Genomic DNA, 21,053 nt, shown 5'->3' with positions numbered 1-21,053 from the left:
AAGTGTTGGAGCTGACTTTTTGAGGTTGAACCCCTTAATTTAGTTTTGGGTAGAAATGTGATTTTTAATCCTAAGCCCCTTTTGGGTCGGAGTTGCACATCGGATATCAAATGTCTGTGTGTGATGGGAAGACAAGCTAGCCTCAAGCTTGAAGCATGCACTATCTGCCAGACCCATTATATTTTCAAGGGTATGCGCCTTTTCAAATTTGTTTAACTGAATTCGAGACGTGAGCACCACACCAAAAGAGGGTACCAAGGTACTCGCACATGAACCTGGTTCCATAGCCACTTCCATATCTCTTTAGTTTTTAGATCTTTAAAACCGAAGATCATTATCTTAGAGTCTGGGGGTTATGGTCTATAAATAGCCCTAACTCACCACATCAAACTCCTCGTTCTTCATGTCGCTTCCTTTATAAAAGTCTATCTCACACATCGTATTCCTCTGCAAAGTTCAAGTCTAATTGGTTGTCGCTCATTTATGATGTAAATCAACTATGATATAGAAAGTGAGAGAGAAATACTGGAAGAAGATAATCCAAGGAAGAAGAAGAAGACGAATGCAGGAACGAAGATATATTTGATATGTAGTCCTTTTGATTTTGTTGTTCCTCTGGTTATGGGTTGAGTTTACTTTAACTCTGTATGGTCTTGATTATGCCAGAGTCTGGGTTGAAGTAAAGAACTTCCTTTCTCTAAGTTATAGAGAGATAAACGATAAGCGAATACCAACTTTATCAGTAATTCCTTCTTTCGGATTAACCGAGATAGACAAAAGATAATGGAGTCGAGGCGATAATAAATTCTCTTTCCTTAAGACATTTTACACCCCCGTAACAGTAACAAACGTTAGGGTGTATGCCTTCGGGATACAACGACTATCCTTTCAGAATTTTAAGATGGTACTTTTATATTCTGAAAGCGGACGAACCTTCGTAAATAATATGAGCTCTTGGACTGATGCGGTTGGATCTTCTAGACGCTTTAAGATTATAAGTTCACTCAAAACTTCTTTCTTCCTTTTTCTAGAAATACTAGAATTACTTTCCAATCAGATACTCTAGACACACAGAATACAAATTGTTAGAAGAGAAGAGAAGAAGATAATGACTTGGATCTTCCAGATGCTTTAGAATTCAAACTTCACTCGAGACTTCTTTCTTCCTTTTTCTATATATACTAAAATTACTTCCCAATCAGTATTCCAGACACACAAAATACTAATTGTTAGAAGAGAAGAAGAGAATGAATTGAATGAGAATTGGAATGGTTTTGGGTTGTTTATATAGGAGTTGGATGGGTACATATGTCTGTAGGGGTTAAAAGACACAATTGTTCGAAACCAGGGACTAAACTTGAAGTCTGAATCAAGTTTAGAGTCGGTGGAAATCTGGACCATAAGATTTCTCTCAAAATCTCGGAAAGAACGCCTGTCGTTAGATGGAACCGAATTTGACACTTTAGTCCCTAATTTGACCATTCTTCGAACAAACTTTAAACTTGAATTTCTCATTCATCCGGAATCGGATTCGAGTGATTCTTGACTCTAAGTTGAAGAGCTCGACGAGACGAATGCAATGGTGCATTCCGCTTCGACTTTGACGAGTCGGGTCGAGCCAAAATAGGCTCCGATTCCAACAGATTTTTATTTATTTAGATATGGATGGTGTTTATTTATTTAGACATGTCACTTTCATCTTTCGATTATTATATGATAGATCTGAATTTTTATATTCTTCTAAGTTAGAAAAACTCACTACAGTGTGAGCACATTGTTGTGCACTTCTTTCATACTAAAAATGATGTTAATTATGAAATTGAGAGAAGTACACTTATTTTCCCGCAAGTGTACGGTGTTTAGTTGTAGTACATTCAATGACAAATCCGGGTATGTCGAACCCAAGGGAGCTATGGTCAAAATGATGAGAAAGTGAAAGAACTTTGTTAGTATAATTACAACTATATATAGACATATATAGTTGTAATTAGTTGTAGTACATATATATATATATATATGTCTATATATATTTATGTTAGGATACTTACTACTATAATATATAAAGGGATAAAGTTTATACTATAAAGCAATCAAATACAACATGGGTAATAAGCATACTCCACTTGCAATATTATTTAGGCGGTATAACCGACCATTTATAATAGATATAGATAAAGAGAGACAAGATTGCACTAAAGAAAAATTAGTACGACGTGTGTAATTGCTATACTCCACTCGTAGGTGTTAGTAAATTAGTAGTCAGTTAAGTTAGTAGTTAGCAAGTTAGTAGTTAATAAGTTAGTAAGTTAGTAGTCCTTCTTCAAATGGTCCAAGTCAATCTTCTTTCTTTGTCAATATTGTTTTGTAATCCAGGGAGAAAGTCTTTCATAGGCCTTAAAGGAGTGTGCAAAGAAGGGGTGTTGAAGTACTAAAGATCACAAGCTAACTTGAGTCCAAAGGAAATTTTTGAGATGTCTTTTTTTTTGTTTTAGGAACTTACTCTAAATTAACAACTTCTAAAGAGAGATCTACCTTTCAATAATTTATATGATGTGGGTCTTGAGGGTATGGGGATCCTTCACCATTGCATGGAATAATTTTGTATCTCTTAGTATTTCAAATTTCATTTTCACAAACAAGTTAAAACGGTCTAGTTTTCTTGTTTTAAACAAACCTTAGTTAAATAAAATCTCTTGTTTCAAAAGAAATAATACGTTAGCGATTTTCGTACCACACGGCTCATAAGATACATCAAAATAAGGTTGCTCCACCGCACACTTTGACGGTTAAAAAGAGTGTCAATCAACTTTTATTTTAATTACTTTGACGGGTGGAAATTCACTAAAAGAGATGTTATTTGTATTGAGTTCAAAAGAGGGTTTGTGAAGCAAAAGATTTTGATGAAGGGTGCTTCTAAAGGCACTAGGCCAAAAGGTTGTTAGCATCCAGAAATTTTATTGACTTGGATCAGTGGTCATTGATCCGATTTTTCTATAAGCACCTGTTTTTAATGTGGGTGACGTTCACTTTCGTTTTGCTTCTTCCATCTTCTTCTCCAACACAAAAGAATCCCAATCCATTTTTCTTCCAAAACAAAACCCTAAAAAGAGTGCAACATTCTCCGAACACCTACCGGGATTCTGTTCTTTCATTGTTTTTTGTGTTCGAATCATCTAATTAGAAGAAAGTGGTAGTCGGTGAACAAAAACGTTCTTAGTCAATTCGTAATTAGCCAAAAGGAGACATATTCAACCGTAAACTACATTCTTTCTAAATAACAGTCCAAGCCACAGGAATCTAGATTGGTTGGTCACTGATACTTGTTTTTATTAACTACAGGGTAAATTGCTCAGAGTGGGACACATCTTTGAGCAAACTCTTCAAGGTTGCAGATTTGTCCCACCATTAATATCATCTCACAATGCAAGTTAGCTCTTCATTGCGATCAGTGATTCAAGGTACAAGAACTGAGGAGAGACTATTTAAGGGCAAACCTTCCTTCAAAAAATGATTTGAGTTGAAGCCGTAAAGTCCCCTTGCTAGACTACTCTTAAACACACGTAAACAAGTGATCCTGTAGCAGTCATGGGTTTCTTAACTTGTCGAGTTTGTGGTTTCGACGAAGTAGGCAATTTAGTGGACATGCTATTATGATAGTGGAATTTTGGGTAGAGTTTGGTTTTTCAAAGGTTAGAGAGAGAAAGTTTCAAATCCCCAATTCTGGTTGGATTTTGTAAGAGATGGATGGAGGGGTTAGGGTTAACAGAGAAAGGACCGGTGCCTACATAGTTGGTTGGTGCTAATAGAGAAAATAGCGGTTGGGCCTGATGCTAACAGAAATGGATGCTAACAACCTTTCGGCTTGGTGCCTTTAGAAGCACCCTTTGATGAAATGTGTTTCCAAAATGTTGTATGGAAAGTTGATATGATGCACCATAAGACAACTTTTCTTACATAAAACTTTTAAAATCAAAACATGGAAAAACAAAACAATTATAACAAAATCTTCACTTACTTGAAAATGTGATTCCAAAAGTATGAAAATTATTCCTTCATGGTATTATCACCCCACAACTTCAAGTATGAAACTTAGCTTTCCATTAAATTGTAGAACACTTCATTAATTTGATTCATCTTGTAACAAACTAGAAAGTAGAGAAAGAAAAATAAATTTGGAAAGAACTACAATATATGATATTTTCTTCCAAACTTGTGTGTCTTACAAATGAGATGGAGGAGGCTATTTATAGCCATTTTCTTACAACAAGTAGTAAATCACATTTACTTTTTACCAATCTTAATAGTGTTTAAAAATAATTGCTACTTGACTTATTTCCTTTATATAAGGATACATGTTTTTTATTAATAAAATTACTTTTACTATTATTTTCTACCAAGTTGATTAATTTTCACCATATCTTGTTTTTCCCACCAAATTAGTTGTAAAGTTACTACAACTATATTGTTTAAGTTAAACCACCACCATTTGTGATCATCTTCATTTGTTTATGATGAGTGTTTGGTGATATATTGCCTTCATCAAGTAGATTTTTGGTAGATTTAACACCTTAATGTGTCTTCCATTATTATCTGCAAAATATTAACTACAACAAAGCATTAAACAACTAACATGGACTAACAATAAGTATTTTTAATTGTATTTTGTACACTTTTCAGTGTACAACACACATGACCTGTTAGGCCGGTGATGTGCAAATCGCCACAGCGGATTTTGTTCATAGAATTTTCAAGTCTACCTACCTCGAGGTTGCCTGAGATCTCCGATGTTCACTCCATGTTACTGCCAGGAATGCTTGACCTTGTTCACTCCACTAGTTAGAATATACTTGTTTCAAATGACCGTTTAACACAAACAGAGAAAACAATTTGGGTCAACCTGTTGGGACGCTAATGAGACAGTTTGGAAAACCTTTCCATAAATAAAACGTGTACCAGATGTCACATCAAAAGCAGATAGGATTTCGGCCGCAACAAATATAAAATAATTATATAATTATATGTAATAAATTAGATTTTAACTATTTCTTCGTAGATAACATATTCTTATTACTTTTGATTTTACAGAGAGGTCATGTTAAATTCCTTCAACGAACAGGATAAGTTTGAGAAACAAAATCTCATTCCGACACGTTTGTTGACAATCTGCTCCACTTAAATCCCGTAGTATTTACATCCTTAAGTTTAATCGTGTTGATTATAGTCAAATTTACTAAGTAATGACCTATCAGTTAAATTGATGGATTATTTACCATTTTCTCGTTTTACCCTACAATAACAGACTAGGTTACAAAAATCAATTAATACTCACACACTCAACGAGCCTCTTTGTGATATAGTAAAAAAATAGGCTACGGTGAATACCCGTAGATGAAGTGTAGAGGTATTCCCCTTCTACTAGTCTAATGAATTCAAATTTAGCTTAAACATCTGATGATTCTGATGAAGAAATAGACGAAAAGAACACATTTTTGAAAGAAATGGAACCATCTTGGACCCCTTTAGTCGGCAGCTGGGCCGTGTGGTGGGGGGTGCGGGCCGTGCGCCCCACACAGGGCCCCCACCACAATCCACAAGGGCCTACTATTTTTGAAAGGTTGTAACGTCTTAGTTTCTGCCTAATTAATTACTATTGCTAAGCTCGCGATTATTGCACAGAAAATTTGGAATAGCTCAGTGGTTGAGTTGGAGGAACTTCACATGCATGGTCTTGGGTTTGAACCCCATAGTGGCATTTTTTTCACTTTTTTTTGTCCCTTTTTTTCTTGGATTAAGAGCCTAGCTACCTTCCATAGTGTTACATGTAGCATATCTACTTCACTTAATCTTATTGGTTTAATTTACCTATAATTTTGATAGTCATGTAATTTAGTGTAGTATTTGCATAGTATAAAATGCACTAAGGCCTCCACAAATCACGTCTCTTCACTCTCTGGAAATCTCATCTCTTTCACGCAAATTTCTATCTTGCAATATTTTTTGTATATCGCCTATAGACCAATCATCATTCATTGAGTTTGGATTTATTAATAATTCAATAAAATAATTTACAAATAAATTATTCTAAATTTATGTTATTGCATCGACTGTAGTGGTTTTTTACCTCACATCTATCTAAATGGTCTCAATTAAGTTTGGCACTGGGCCCCTAAATTGTCAGGCACGGCCCTGGTCGGCGGCGGGAGATATAGAGAGATTTAGGGGATGAGTTCCTTGGTAACTGTTGAGTTGGGTCTATGGGTGATGATTTGAATCATATTGTCCTCTTGGACATGATCTAAACTCTTAATCATTAAGCTTTAACATGGAATTATGTTTCAAATATAAATATTATTTCAAAAGCGACATACAATACCTAAAATATGAGACCTTTCATTACGTTTTGGTCCAAAACAACTGCTTGTTTTGAGCCCGAGCGCCCTTTGTTTGGGACTAGGTGGGATATGAGGACTTTTGTGCACCTCTCAAGTCCAATTCCACCTTAACAAGCTTTATTATGTGAGAGTTGGTTGATTTACATTAGCAATTTTCGTTTTGAGTTACATTGATTGTTTGCCATGAACAATTTTAGTTATACTAGTTTTTTTTAGTTGTTGAAATTTTAGTTATACTAGTTAGTAGAGGAAGTATAAAACTTATTTCAAATTCACAGGATTGATAAATATTGTACTAAAACAATCTGCCCTTGGTTGGGGACAAAATATGGTGATCTTTGTATTTAACATCCTTTCTTAGTGATTGTTTTCAATAGACAATATTAGTAGAAGCTCATATGGCTAGTCTGCAATCATATAGCACCTTATCAATACAATAGTCTCTACTATGATGTGTGTCATGGAAGATACGTTGTAAAGCAATCCCATGTCAGTGGGACAGAAAGTGCGGTGCCCCTCTAGTGACAAATTCTTAAGCCGCTAGACTCTAAAACACCAACACGAGTAATATCACTAGCAGCTCATAATACTGCAGGTCCATACTAATGCATACTCCTATGAGAATTAAAGACTACTACTTTGTGGTGATATATATTTTGGTTCTTCTTTCTAGTGATTCTTTCTAATTATTCTACAATGTGTGTGGTTACATATCGTACTCACTGTAACACTACAATCGTAAAGATCGTTTCTTATTATCTCAAATCTTTGCATTCTTCTCTATGTTATTCTTTCCGCAACAACTTAGATTTGAAGTGCAATTACATTGTCACTTGAATTAAGCACTAATACTATATAACACATAAATGTATCGTGGTTATTCAATTCAAAATCAATTCGCAATAAGTGGAGAGGATCCAGACATTATATTTCGGGTTACTAGATCACCCACCTCCGACGTGGGGCTTCTTTCACACGTTTTTTCTTTTCTTCTTTTAGAGAAGGCAAAATAGATTCATTGAAGAGAAGATCAAAAACACAAACATGGTGGAAACCAAGATGGTTAACCAACCAAGGCACCAATACACGTTTTTCTTTCACATGTGGCATTTTTTTTTTAGCCTAACACGTGTTTTGTTTTTCGGGTGACATGGACCACGTTTGATTTTTAAAGGTATCACGTGTGGACCTAGCTCTGATATCATGTCAATTTTGTGGTCACCTAATTGAAAACTAATTTGCAATGAATATAGAAGACTCAGACGTTACATTCTTTGTTACCAGATCACCCTCTTCCTATGTGGAACTATTCTCTCACAAACCAAGGAGGTGCACCAACACTTGAAATAAAAGAGTCATATGCTTTGTCATTTAAAAATTTAAAAATCTTGTTAGACGATGCCTGATGAGATTCAACCTCAAAACTATGTAAAATAGAAGAGAACTAGAGCAAAGACGTACATTTATTATAGGCCAGCGCTTTGGGGAAAGCTAAATAGTTTTCGGAGTGTGAAGACTTGGTCAAAAATTGCCAATTTTGTTTGACAATTTTAATTTGCAAGTTGTTAGAGGGAAAAATAAAAAACCCCCGCCTCACCTCTCTCTCTCCACCTCATCTTCTCTCTCCCCTCATCTTCTCTCTCCCTACCATTATCTCTCTCTTCTCCGATTAGGTCGCCGGCCGGCGACCATTAAAAAAAATCACTCTCTCTCTAGAAACTCCGGCGAAAGGAACCCCCTTCGCCGGAATATTTTGAGAGAGGAGGTTTTTTTTTTAGAGAGAGAAAGAGAAGAGGTTAAGAAAAAAAATTATGTTGAAGGTCGCCGCCCGGAATTTTTTCGACCGGCGACCTTCGTCGGAGAAGAAAGAGATGAGGTAGAGAGAGAGATGAGGTGGGGAGACATGTATGGTGGAGAGAGGTGAGGTGGACAATTTCTCCAGAAAATTTTCAAAATTTTACATATTCCCTTTAAAATTTTACACCCCGGAAACTATCTAGATTTCCCCAAAGCGCTGGCCTTATTATAAGTTAACTCAAAATTCACATTTTTGGTGTTTGTAGAACTTTAATCATCTGTTTGCAAACAAAGTAATTGGAAATTTTTTTCGTGTTATATTATAATTGTTTGTCTTCCCCGATTCATTTTGAGGTTGGTGTTCCTAAAGTTAGTAGTTGTATTTGCTTCATTTTGAGATCGTTGTTTCTAAAGTTAGTACTTCTACTTGGTTCAGATTTCCCTAATGTATTAACATCTTAAAATGAAATGTAGTTGTCATAGACTTCTAGGTGAGAAATTAGGTTGCCGCTTTCTTGTTTATGTTCTCATTGTTCAACATATCCTTAAAGAGATACCTCAACGTCAGCATTCGATTCATCTGCATTCATAGAGTTGGTAATAGACGTCAAGCTGACATTCTAGCTAAATCGGCAAGAAATCAAAAGCAAGAAACCACTTAGAGTCACGTTTCATTTTTCATTTCCAAAATGTATCTATGCACCTTATAGTATTAGTTTAAACTTCCTCTTTCAACAAAAAAAGTACCACTCTCGTCAAAAAAAAAAAAAAAAAAAAAAGGTACCTCAACACTAAAGTACACATCCAAATGACAACAATTAACAAGCAACTAGCATATAAATAGTTTTAATATTATCTCTATCAATATTACGAACCTTCTTGACTGGATTATATCCTGGAAGGACCTTGATGAACAAATTACTAGTCTTTTTGCTAACACTCTTTGGCAGATTTGGAAAGCAAGATGCGATTCATGTTTCTCGCGTACCCAGATTGTACCAATGAAAATCATTGAACTTATTCAATGTTCCACCTTTGTGTCAAATCCTCTAAACATGAACAAGAAGATTGTCAGAACTACCTCATGGTCGCCTCCGAAACCACCCTATATTAAGATTAATGTGGATGCCTCCTTTTTGACTGATCAGGAATTCGTAGGTATTGGTTGCATTATGCATGATGATAAAGCAAAATTTATAGCGGCAATGGCCTGCAACGTTCGTGGACAAAATGCGGAAGAAGGGGAGTGCTGGGCGATCATTATAGCCATCCAATGGGCCAGGAAAAAGAATATTTCGTATCTTCACATAGAGAGCGACAATAGCAATATGGTTCAGCACCTCAACAACGAGACCTCAGATATTTCCTGGCAAGCAAACAAATTGATAGACACGATACATCAGCTCGAAGAAAACTTCTGCAAAGTTATCTATACCCACATTCTCAGAGAAGGCAACCATAAAGCAGACCAAATAGCCAAATGGAGTAGATTGCATGCGGGTTCCTGGTTGTGGCTGTCGCTATCCGATCTTCCAGAGTCTTTGTACCTTTGTTGCTCTTAGGTTCTGTTGTTAGACTGCTTTTATTTCAACAAAAAAAAAAAAAAAATATAAATAGTTACATGCACGATATCTAAGAGTAACATCCAGGCTGCCTTTAACATAAATACACATCTGTGATTGACTTTTACTCTCTCTTTCTCTATTTACAACATAAACCTTTTAAGAGTGCCAGAGGTAGTTTTGTAAGTCCTAACAACTAAACCAAACCCAACCCCTACTCCCAAACACATTCCCAAACCTAACCCTATCCCAACTCTCACACCTGCATTGAACCATGACACTTCTTCTTCCACAAAAACCTCCTCACCTTCATAACCACCACTCTGTTTGGCATCTTTCTTGTATTTGTACTCATCATATTCCTCACTAGGGTTCAACTCAAATTCCTGCATAAAGGGTAGAAAAGATAAAACTATAAATTCTAGATGTTCTATTCCGCCTGATAAGATATACGGAAAAAAACTACATTGACACGAAGTGACACCGTCACAGGTGAACAAGAGTGTTACGTTCTACGTTTTGTCATTAGATGGCATTGATACAACATCAAGATGTGATAAGCACGATAATCGCCGAAATTAAACTACAAATTAAAGAAGCCTAAAGTCCGATAACATAATAAAGAGGCCTAATGCCCAACAAATTAATTATTTATACCTTTAATAACTCAAGTTCGATAACCTTAGATTCCATATGCTAATAGAACCTGACATCTCCAGATATTTGAAGTTTATATCAACCCTTTCAATCACTTGGGCAACTAAAATTATTCATAAAACATCATGTGATGACCCTACAGACATGGACATTACCCAAGTCTGGAATTGTGCCACATGCCTTCTGCATGTATTCCGTGTGTCCTCCTTATTCAGTTTTAAGACCAATAAAGTGAAAGCTTACAAGCACAACAGAATAAATATACAAAAACAACTCTACTATTTATATAATAATATTAATAATATAATATATTTATATATGAGATGCTTAATATTGATTTTTCTAATATAATATATTGTATTTATAACATATTTTTTTTTAATTATTTTCTTGTTTAGATATGACGAGTATAAAATTTTAAGTTGATGTTGATGTTCTCATGTTCAATGTGGATTTTTTTTTATTAAAAGGGAGATTCTACAATTACATAGAAGATTATTTAGAGGATGCATTAAAAGACGAGTTTATTTCAAAGTTAAACGACCGTTTTTTTACCTGTATAAATCAACATGTCATCTTTTAAGTAAAAGAATATAATTGTAGCATTTCTTTTTATAAAATGACCCTCCTTTAAAAGTAGGAGAAATATGTAGAAACCGGATCTATTTTCTGTCAGTTTGGGCAACCAAACGTTGTCCAAATCAAGATCAGGATGGACCATTGGATTCGTCTCGTCGAGCTCTTGAATTTAGACATAAAGTTTGTCAGAATCCGATTTCATATGAATGAGTTATCATTGATTTACTTTGGGAAAATATAGGAATAACTACAACGTGTAGTTTTATTATTAATACCGTATTGGAAAAATAAGGAAAGTTCTACTTCCTTATATAGACTTTTCCTTATGTTACTAATAATAGATTGGTTGGGATGATGGGATGGTTGGCGTGGGCGAATGGGCGTTTAGGGCGCATTGGGCGCTTTAGAGGCGCCCGCACGCACTTTGCACTTCGCACGTACGCATCGTCGCGAGGAGCGATTGGAGCCTTGGATTTTACGATCATAAATATGATCTGACGGTCAGGATATTTGGCGCTCTTAAGATAGATCCGTTGATGATCTAACGGTGGGTGTTCAATGCGCGAGATCTTAATAGATCCGTTAAGATCTGACGGTCAACATGGCACCCGAAAACCAACAGTCAAATATGACTGTTGGGAAGCATCCACTCATCTATTGGCACCCATACGAAGTGGTGTCAATACCCCTATAAATACCATGAGAATTCAGCAAACAAATCATTAGTTTTTTGCATTTCTGAGCATTCATTTTCAAGCATTAGAGTTTAAGGATCGTTGTTCAGAAGTTCATATTACTTACCAAGTTCGTCAGACTATCATAACTAAGAGGTACCATCTTTACTTTGATAGGTAATCCGTTTTATCCTGGGAGACATACACCATTACTGTTGGTACTGATATACAGGGTGTAAATTGTCTTAAGGACAGAGGTATCCTCGACTCGGATATTTTACATTTGATTTTTCTTTTTTATAATCACTCTTTTTATCTTAATTGTTAGAAGATAACTCTTTCTCTGATTTAAGAAATAGAAAGACAAACAAAAGTGGGTGTACTCTGTTTTGTTAAAAAAACAGAAAGATTAAGAACTATTCTCTGAAAAGAGAACCAGGGAAACAACAAAATATACCTAAGGTCCTAAACACAATCTTCATAAACTACTATGTCAATAAGGTATTGTGTTCGTCATGTTCTCATCCACTAAAGGGAAACAATAAAAGTTAACCTAGCAAAAGAACCCCAAAAGCGAACCAAAATTTCTACATGTATCCCGCCCAGCCGTGAAGAGTGAGATTTGATATAGGAAAATGATTTGGGGACTCCTTAAACCCTACTTCCAAGCTACTCCCCCTCACATGAGAAGGTTATTTTGGTCTTTTCAATTTGACAGCAACTCTGAAAAGACTAAAATGACTTTCCCATGTGAGAGGAAGTACACTTGGGACTTGGGAGTAGGGTTAGGGAGTCCCCCTATCACCTTAGTTTGATATACCATTTGGTGGTTTCTCAAGGATCAAAACTAAAATCTAAAATAATAAAAATGAAAATAAGAGATTAATAGACAAAAGGAAAAAAGGTCAAGTAAAAAAAAAAATCATGTGGGTTATTAAGTTACAAATTAAGTAAAAATATTTTGGGTAAATTGCATTCCCTGATTCCCCTATACAAAACCGATTTACTGCATTATAATGGAAAACAGTAAAATTTAGAGGAATAATCCAAAAAATAAAGTTATCACCTTGGAGTTATCAATGAGTGTTGATTTATCATCTTCATGAGAAATTGAATCAAACCCTGTTTCCAATTTCTTCAAATCCACCAACCCATTCAAAAGAAGAGGTTTCTCCAAACTCCTACCAGCAAAATAAACATCAACTGAACCTCCATTAATTTCTCTTCTTACCCCATCAGTACTACAACTTTCATTACATTCCATTACCCACATGCAATCATCATCAAACCTAAACTCATTTACTTTTCTTCTTATAATCCCACCAACAAGAACAGAGGATTCTGTTTCTAAAGATGAAGATGAAGATGGGTTTTGGATTTGAATCTGAAAAGGAAGAGATAACCCAGTGAACTTGAATCTATCTGTGTTAACATAGATAGATTCAAACATTAATACATCTGATCTATGTCTATTTAATGGTATTGAGATTTTATCACTTGGGTTGATCTTTAAACCATTAATTTGTAAACTTGAATGAAGATCTCTTGGGAGAAAGACAAGATTCATAATTGAAGAACTTTGCATGTTAGTTGATGATGATGAAGTGATGATTCTCATATATGTAACTTTGATTTCAAATGTTAAGTATTGTTTAGAGATTTTGTAAGGTTTTTGATGAATATTGAAGGGTGTGAATTTAGATCTTAATGGGTGATTATCTCCTCTTGGGTTTTCTACTTCCATGGCTTGTTGATATCCTAGAAACAGAGAGAGAGAGAGAGAGAGAGAGAGAGAGAGAGAGAGAGAGATGGGGTTAGGAGATTTATGAATAGAAATTGTTTATATAAGGAGAAAGATTGATTAAATAGAAGCAAACATAATAAGCCCTGAGAAAAATCCAAATTAATATATTAAATTCAACCTGCTAGTTAAAAACAAAAGAGTTTCTTGGATGCTTTAGTATTAAAAGCTAGTTTGTTTATGATGGAAAAATGGGGGAAAAGGTTAAAAGAGATTTTGGAAAATTTACATCAGCTTAATTTGGCTGGTGGTAGTTGTGCATAAGATGTTGGTATGTGTCATGAGAAAATAGTTTCACCTCCTGCTACATTTAAAGACAAATTCAAATCAAATTTTCCATTTTTTTGGTGAAATGTGCTATGGTTAAACACAAACATCTTCTACCGGACTCCAAAGTTCTCTATTTTTCGAAATAAAGAATACCAAATTTTATGGTTTAAGGTGGCGACCCATACTAACCCCAAATGAAGAAAGACCATTCGGTTGTACAATCTATTGTTAGGCCAATAAAAAATTGGCATCAATCAATTGTTTGAGCGGAGCGGCGGTCTAATTAAAATCTTTACACTAAAAGACTTAGTTTTTGGAGAGTTGAAATCAACCTTAAATAGTTCGGGAGTGCTAGAATCATAGAAGATTTTAACAAAATAAGTTACCCAACTGATGTGGCGGTTGTTATATTCATCTCTCAACGACCTATATTTAGTCAAACAGTCAAACCACATTCGCCACATCAGCTGGGCAACTTCTTTTGTCAAAATCTTTTGTGATTTTAGCATTTCCTTAAATTGTTTGACGTACATCAAGAGTTTTCTTATGGTTGGCAGAATATTTCGTGTCAAATGTACGTCGTTTTGCGCGTGACTCTATTGACGATCCTACTTATTGCTTTTGGTGTCCCTTCACAAGGCAAAAATTAGGAGACCTTAACGTATATGTTTGGACACTAAAAGCAATTATAGGGGATGCGCCTATAGAGTTGTCCTTTTTGTTTACTCGTTGAACACTCAGTTTTGATAATTTGAAAGACGTAACTTGTTTTTCATAAAAAACATAATCTATCTATAATTTATCAGTACATCGATACGATGTGATAAACACGATAACTGTCGAATTATTACTAGCTTAAAGTCTGACGAAATTAATAGCTTAAAGTCTGTTAAGGATGTTCATAAGTTAGTTAAAGCATAAGTTAGTTAAGAAAGTAGTTAGAGAAAGTAGTTAGAATTCTGTTATTGTTTGTTATGTAACAAACTAATCTCTCTTCCCACTTTCTCTCTCTCTCTCTAACTTCTATTTATACATATATCTCAATTGTAATTCAATAACAAGATAATAAGAGATTTCACATTATAATCTTCATCTTCTTCTTTCTAACATGGTATCAAGAGCCAATCAAGTAATTTCTTTTTCGATTTTCTTCTTCAATTTTTCTTCTTCTTCTTCGAAATTTCTTTAGTTTGATCCTTTATTTTCCTTTTAATTCCTATCTGTTTCAACTTTTTCTGCTTCAATTTCTCTTTCATGGCTACTTCTTCAAACACTTCTACTCCTCATTCTTCGACATCTTCTTCTTCTTCTTTTCATCTTCCTTCTCCTTCTACTGTTAATCAATTTGTTTCTAACAAATTATCATCCACAAATTTTATCTTCTGGAAGTCTCAATTTCTTCCATTATTACGTTCATATGATGTTCTTGGCATTGTTGATGGCACATCACCTTGTCCAGACAAATTCATCCACACTCATCCCTCTGATCCACCAATTCTCAATCCTGATTACACAAATTGGCATAAACAAGATCAAATGATCCTCAGCTGGCTTCTTTCCTCTCTCACTGAAGAGACTCATAGTCAAGTTCTTGATCTTACAACATCTCATGATGTCTGGTCTGAACTTGAAAGATCATATTCCTCTCACTCTAAAGCTCGGGTGTCAAATCTCAAGAATGATCTTCAAAATTTGAAGAAAGGTTCTGATTCTATTCAATCTTACTTCAATAAAGCTAAATCAATTGCTTTACAATTACGACAAGCCTCTAAACCAATTGATGATGATGATCTTTGTGATATAATTCTTCGAGGATTGACTTCTGATTTTGGTTCTTTTCGAGCAGCTTTCTCTCTTAAATCTAATTCTGTCTCTATCAATGAGTTACTTGGTCTTCTTCTCATTGAAGAAAATAGATTACAACATGAAAATTCCTTTAATCTTGCAAATTCATCCATTAATCTAGCTCATACATCTTCCTTTAGAGGTTTTCACAGAGGTTCTTCACCTTATAGAGGTCGAGGTCGATCTGATATGCGCTTTCATGGCAGAATACCTATAAGAGGTAGATCTTCATCCTCCTCTTCTCCTGTTCTATGTCAAATTTGTGGCAAAACTGGTCACACTGCCTACTATTGTTACAATAAGAATAATTCTGCCTTTCAACCTAAATCAGGAACTTCTTCCACTGATCATCAATCCTATCTCACTGAATTTGATGATTCCACTTATTTTCCTTCTGATTATTCCTATTTTCCTAATGAAGGCTACTCTTCTTCTTCTTATACTGAACCTGAGTTCTATTATCATTCACCATCTCCTGATATTCATCATACCTATGAAAATGAAACCTATTTTCCTGAAATTCACAACACCTACTCTTCTACAACTCCTTCTATTCCTTCCAACTCATCTAATTCAACATCAACAACTTGGAATCCAGACTCAGGAGCTACTCATCATGTGACTTCTGATCTTTCTAATCTTAATATTCAATCTGAATTCAAAGGCAAAGGACATGTGAAGATTGGAAATGGTACAGGTTTGTCTATCTCTCATTCTGGTTCTACTTATGCTTCTTCAAATTCTAATACATTTCTTTTGCAAAATATATTACATGTTCCTTCTATTACCAAAAATCTCTTGTCTGTTCATAAATTTGCAAAGGATAATAATTGTTACTTTCAATTCTATCCTAACTATTTCAACATTAAGGATCTACAAACTGATCGAGAATTGGTCAATGGTCCCTGTGAGGATGGCTTGTATCATCTCAACCTTCAATCATCTTCTTCATCTCAAAGTGCTGTTTATTCATCCTCTTTTGAACCTGACTGGCATTCTCGAATGGGTCACCCAGCTTTCAGAACAATGAAGCATATTATTCAGACAAATAAGCTTCTCTTTTCTTCTCTCTTACCTTTTGTTTGTAATCCTTGTCAAATGGCCAAGAGTCATTCTTTACCTCATAAGTCTTGTACCTCATTTGTCTCTTCTCCTTTAGAGCTAATACATACATATGTTTGGGGTCCTTCTTCTAGTTCTTCTTTCAATGGTTATAGGTATTATGTTACCTTTTTGGATGCCTTTTCAAGTTATACTTGGATATTTCCTATTACTAATAAGTCTGATGTGTTTTCAACTTTTCTTCTTTTCAAAACTCATGTTGAAAATATGTTCTCTCTTAAGATTAAGAATGTTCAATCTGATTGGGGAGGTGAATTTCGCAATGTGTCTAAGTATCTTGAGGCTAATGGCATTGGTCATCGTATCTCTTGTCCTTATGATCATGCTCAAAATGGCTTGATTGAAAGAAAACATAGACATATTGTGGAAACTGGTCTTGCTTTATTAGCTCATGCTAATCTTCCTTTACATTTTTGGGATTTTGCTTTTGAAACAGCAGTTTACCTCATTAATCGATTACCCACCCCTATTCTCCATGATAGCTCTCCACTAGAGGTCCTATTTCACACACAACCTGATTATACTTATCTCAAAGTCTTTGGTTGTGGTTGCTATCCTTGTCTCAGACCATATAACAAGCATAAGCTTGATTTCAGAAGCACTTGCCATATTTTTATTGGTTACAGCCCCAAACACAAAGGTTATAGATGCTTAAACCCAAAAACACATCAAATCATCATCTCTTCCAATGTTGTTTTTGATGAATCATTATTTCCTTATGTTTCTCTTACTCAATCTTCTATTTCATCTTCTCCTTCTTCTGTTTCCTTTATTCCTCTTCCTTCATTGCCAATATCTTCTGCTCCCATTATACCCTCTACTCCATCTGCTCCAAATTTAACCTCTGCTTCACCTACTGCTCCATCTGATCCTATTCCACCTTCTGTTCCATCTACTCCCATTATACCTTCTGTTCCATCTGCTCCCATTATACCTTCTGCTCCATCTAATCCTATTCCATCTCCTGTTCCATCTGCTTCTATTCCTTCTTCCACTCTAATTTCAAATTCTCATCCTATGGTCACTAGAGGCAAAGATGGAATTCACAAACCCAAGGTTTATACTACTTCTATTTCAGATGACCCTTCTGAATTTACTCCTACCACTTATATTCAAGCATCTAAAGATTCTAAGTGGAGAATGGCTATGTCAGAAGAGATAAATGCTCTTATTCAAACTGGGACTTGGTCTCTTGTTCCTTCTACATCACAAATGAACATTATTGGGTGTAAGTGGGTATTTCGAATCAAAAAGAATGCAGATGGGTCTATTTCAAGATATAAGGCTAGACTTGTTGCTAGAGGATTCAATCAAGTTGAGGGAATCGATTATGAAGATACTTTCAGTCCAGTTATTAAGCCAGTTTCTATTAGAATCATTCTCTCTCTTGCTGTCTCTAAAGGATGGGTTCTTAGGCAGTTGGATATAAAGAATGCTTTCCTTAATGGCTATCTTAAAGAAGAGGTCTATATGTGTCAACTGTAAGGTTTTATACCCTTATACTAGTGTTTATAGCGGAAATAAGACATCTAATGTCTACACTAGTATTCCCAGGATCACATGCAAAACTAGTAATTAATCTAATGGAGATAGTAGATTACCTTAATCGCTTTTCCCTCGAACTAGTTGAATTGATTGAAGAAGACCAAGAGCTTCAATTGTAGCTCCTCTACTTGGGACACGAGCAATCAATTTGATCTCCCACCTTGTTGTATAGCTAGCACACCAATGGTGGTTGGATAATAAGAAGACCTTCTTCTTGCTTGACTAGAAGATAGCTTGGGAATTAGCTCACTTTCTCCTCTATACTTGATGTGGTAGAGTAAGAAAGCTTAGAGAGAAATTCCACACCTTATTCTCTGCCCTAAGAGTGTTTATATAGAACCCTAATAAGAATCCACCTCCTTTTAGGTTTCCTAAAACACCCTTTAGAATAAGATTTAGGGAAATAGTCGAAAATAGCAACTATTGGTATTTTCTCAATTCCCTAAGGAGATGACCTCCAAACCCAGCCAAAATTGGCATATTTAATGTTCATAACATAAGGAAACGTCCCTCCAAAAATCAGCCCAATCCGAGCCCTAAAAGTGCCCGAATCGGCCTAGGCCCAAAAACCCTATTTTTGGCCTTTTTGTACTATCTTTGCCTAATTCCTTTTTAGGCCTATGAGATATGTTTATGGGACACTCCCATGATTATATCTCACTCCCACTAGTCATATCCTAGATCAATTTGTCACTCTTATGTGTAACCCATTGTAGGATCCGATCGAAGTTAGCCGCGAATTACTTCGTAATTCGACGATCGTAGTTGGTCTCTAGCTACAACTCTACGATCCCTAAATCAATCGGACTTGATGATCTTCCACATCAATTATCCTATCCGACAAATTGTTCGCATTGTCACCTTGGTCGAAGGACATCTCCTTCAACTCCTTCAGACTCCCACTTGGACTTAGAACAAGTGCAATGCCTCGATTCCCGTGTCAATTTAGTATCCCATCTGATACGTCACGTCATTCAGACTTTCTTGATATCCGAGTACAACTGTAAAAGACAAACGATTAACTTTTAATCCGTTTGAGCGCGGCCACGCATTTTCAGTTGCTACTCATCAAGTGGCCTTGAGACACTTTGTACCTAATGTGATTAGGGTGACACAATCCATTCTTGCACTCCCACTTAACTTCATGTCTATCCTGTCCTTCCCAGTATCTGCCTTTATAACCTCCTTTTACGGCGCGGCGTTTAACGGAACCAAAGTCGGGCATTCCTTACATAAGATGAGTGGAGCACTCATGTTTTGAGGAATCTCTCCAATTGTCTTTATGAGAAGTATTGACGTTTATCACGAGTGATGTACTTCTCATTTTGAGGGTTATCCAGTGTATAAACCTTTTACACACCCACGTAGTCGAATAGAATATACCATTCCTATAGCCCATGAAACTGCGCTATCCCATCGACTCCCGTGCTAGTCTTCGTGAGTCATTGTTGTCCATGCAATGACCTGGACCAGGGATTCGATAATAAATATTCCAAGTTCACTTAATAGGGTTTCATTCATCAGATCACGTATCTGACAAACCTATTCGGAATGTTTTATCATCAATGGACTGTCGTTTAAATACTAAACCAAATTTAGACGACTTGTGAAATAACTCTATTATTTCTGATAACGAGAGTTGTAAATCTGAGCCTCTTCCGTAAAACTCCTTTTACCCACTCAATTTTACTTGTCGAGGTTTAAAATTATACATCATGCCTTAGACTGTGTATGAATCTCATACTATGTCTTAGGTGACAGTTTAGTTTGACTACCGTGGTAGTCGGTTTTAAACTTGGCTTATTATCAATTAATTTGAAGATTGCTAACTTCAACCTTGATAATATCTAGTAACTTTTACTAGAGTTAAGGCTTTTAATTCTTTATGTAGTATTTGCAACAGTTCCCGGCTTAAAACACTTTTAGCCTACTTTCCTTCCATGTCTGGAAGTTTGCTTCGATGACATGTTCAACTTTTGTACTACTTCATCCTTTAGCCTTCTAGGATGTACTAAGTAGTGTTTCGGTTTTCCAATCCGAATTCGGATGTTTAGATGCTAATCATGTCCAACATGATTGACTTTATGTTTTCGAACATAAATGTCGCTCTCATGCGTGCTAGCTCATCGGTGTCTTTTCAGACTCCGAGTTTTGCAACGCCCTCTGTCATGAGTTTTTGGGTCGAAATCTTTTAGACTTTCCGAGTCTTAGATTTTCTGTTTCGGATCTCAAGCATCTCAGCGTACTGAGTCTCTCTAATCCTATCATCCTTTTGATCTATGCTTATAGATCTTTAGATGCCCAAAATGGCATTTTATCCTTTTGTGTGTGGTCCTTTATTGAGTCAGTTCGTTACTGTTATACAACATCTTATGTCGTACTCAATCTTTTGTATGTACTCTGCATACGGACCCGGAAGGTTTGTTTACTCCCACTTACCTTCTTGAAACTCGTGATTCAAGATTTTCTTCATTCCTCAGGAATCAAACTTCTTTGATTGCCTTTTGAATCGAAGATTCTAACTCTTGCGTGCTTTTAATCCGTTGATAGATTTTTGAAGCATGCATGTGGACATAACTTGATTGGAAGAATCTTTATTCTTCTTGTCTCGTTTCGGGAAACATGAATGTTTCCATCCTTCTCAGTTTTCTACTTTGGAAAACCAATTTAGGTCTTCTGTTGACTTAAATTATCAAGCTTCATGTCTTGACGAGATATGGATTCCACGATGATTTTGGCTTCTAGCCAAAATCTAGAGTCAGTTTCCGTTTCTGCGCAGGTCTTTTATCTCTTCAGAAATAACCTTTAT

The 21,053-nt window shown here is 35.7% G+C and overlaps 1 protein-coding gene across 2 annotated transcripts; it reads right to left on the bottom strand.

The window, feature by feature from the left end:
• Positions 1 to 8,998: 8,998 nt before the first annotated feature.
• LOC147543510 (uncharacterized protein At1g01500-like) lies at positions 8,999 to 13,743 on the bottom strand. 2 transcript variants are annotated; one of them, XR_015224233.1, is made up of 3 exons: positions 12,728 to 13,743; positions 9,817 to 10,137; positions 8,999 to 9,047 (listed from the first exon to the last, which is right to left on the bottom strand). XR_015224233.1 is itself a non-coding variant. In XM_086638175.1 (2 exons), exons 1-2 carry the CDS (start codon positions 13,403 to 13,405, stop codon positions 9,895 to 9,897), a joined length of 921 nt encoding a protein of 306 aa, XP_086494301.1. In that variant the 5' UTR covers positions 13,406 to 13,743; the 3' UTR covers positions 8,999 to 9,894. The 2 variants fall into 2 exon arrangements, 1 of the variants encoding a protein (XP_086494301.1); XM_086638175.1 differs by having other exon boundaries at positions 8,999 to 10,137.
• Positions 13,744 to 21,053: the final 7,310 nt, after the last annotated feature.

The sequence above is a fragment of the Eschscholzia californica genome, unplaced genomic scaffold (assembly GCF_041429995.1).
Source record: "Eschscholzia californica isolate CP2 unplaced genomic scaffold, dmEscCali1.0.p SCAF_4, whole genome shotgun sequence".
Classification (NCBI taxonomy): domain Eukaryota; kingdom Viridiplantae; phylum Streptophyta; class Magnoliopsida; order Ranunculales; family Papaveraceae; genus Eschscholzia; species Eschscholzia californica.
Note: the sequence above shows the minus strand (reverse complement) of the source record. Positions and strands in the feature narration are given on the sequence as shown.

What these genes read in the sequence shown, in the direction of transcription:
- LOC147543510 (XM_086638175.1), bottom strand. Translation starts at nt 13,405, where the DNA reads ATGGAAGTAGAAAACCCAAGAGGAGATAATCACCCATTAAGATCTAAA. An exon ending in CACTCATTGATAACTCCAAG is followed by an intron (nt 10,138 to 12,727) that starts GTGATAACTTTA and finishes CCCTTTATGCAG; the next exon opens with GAATTTGAGTTGAACCCTAG.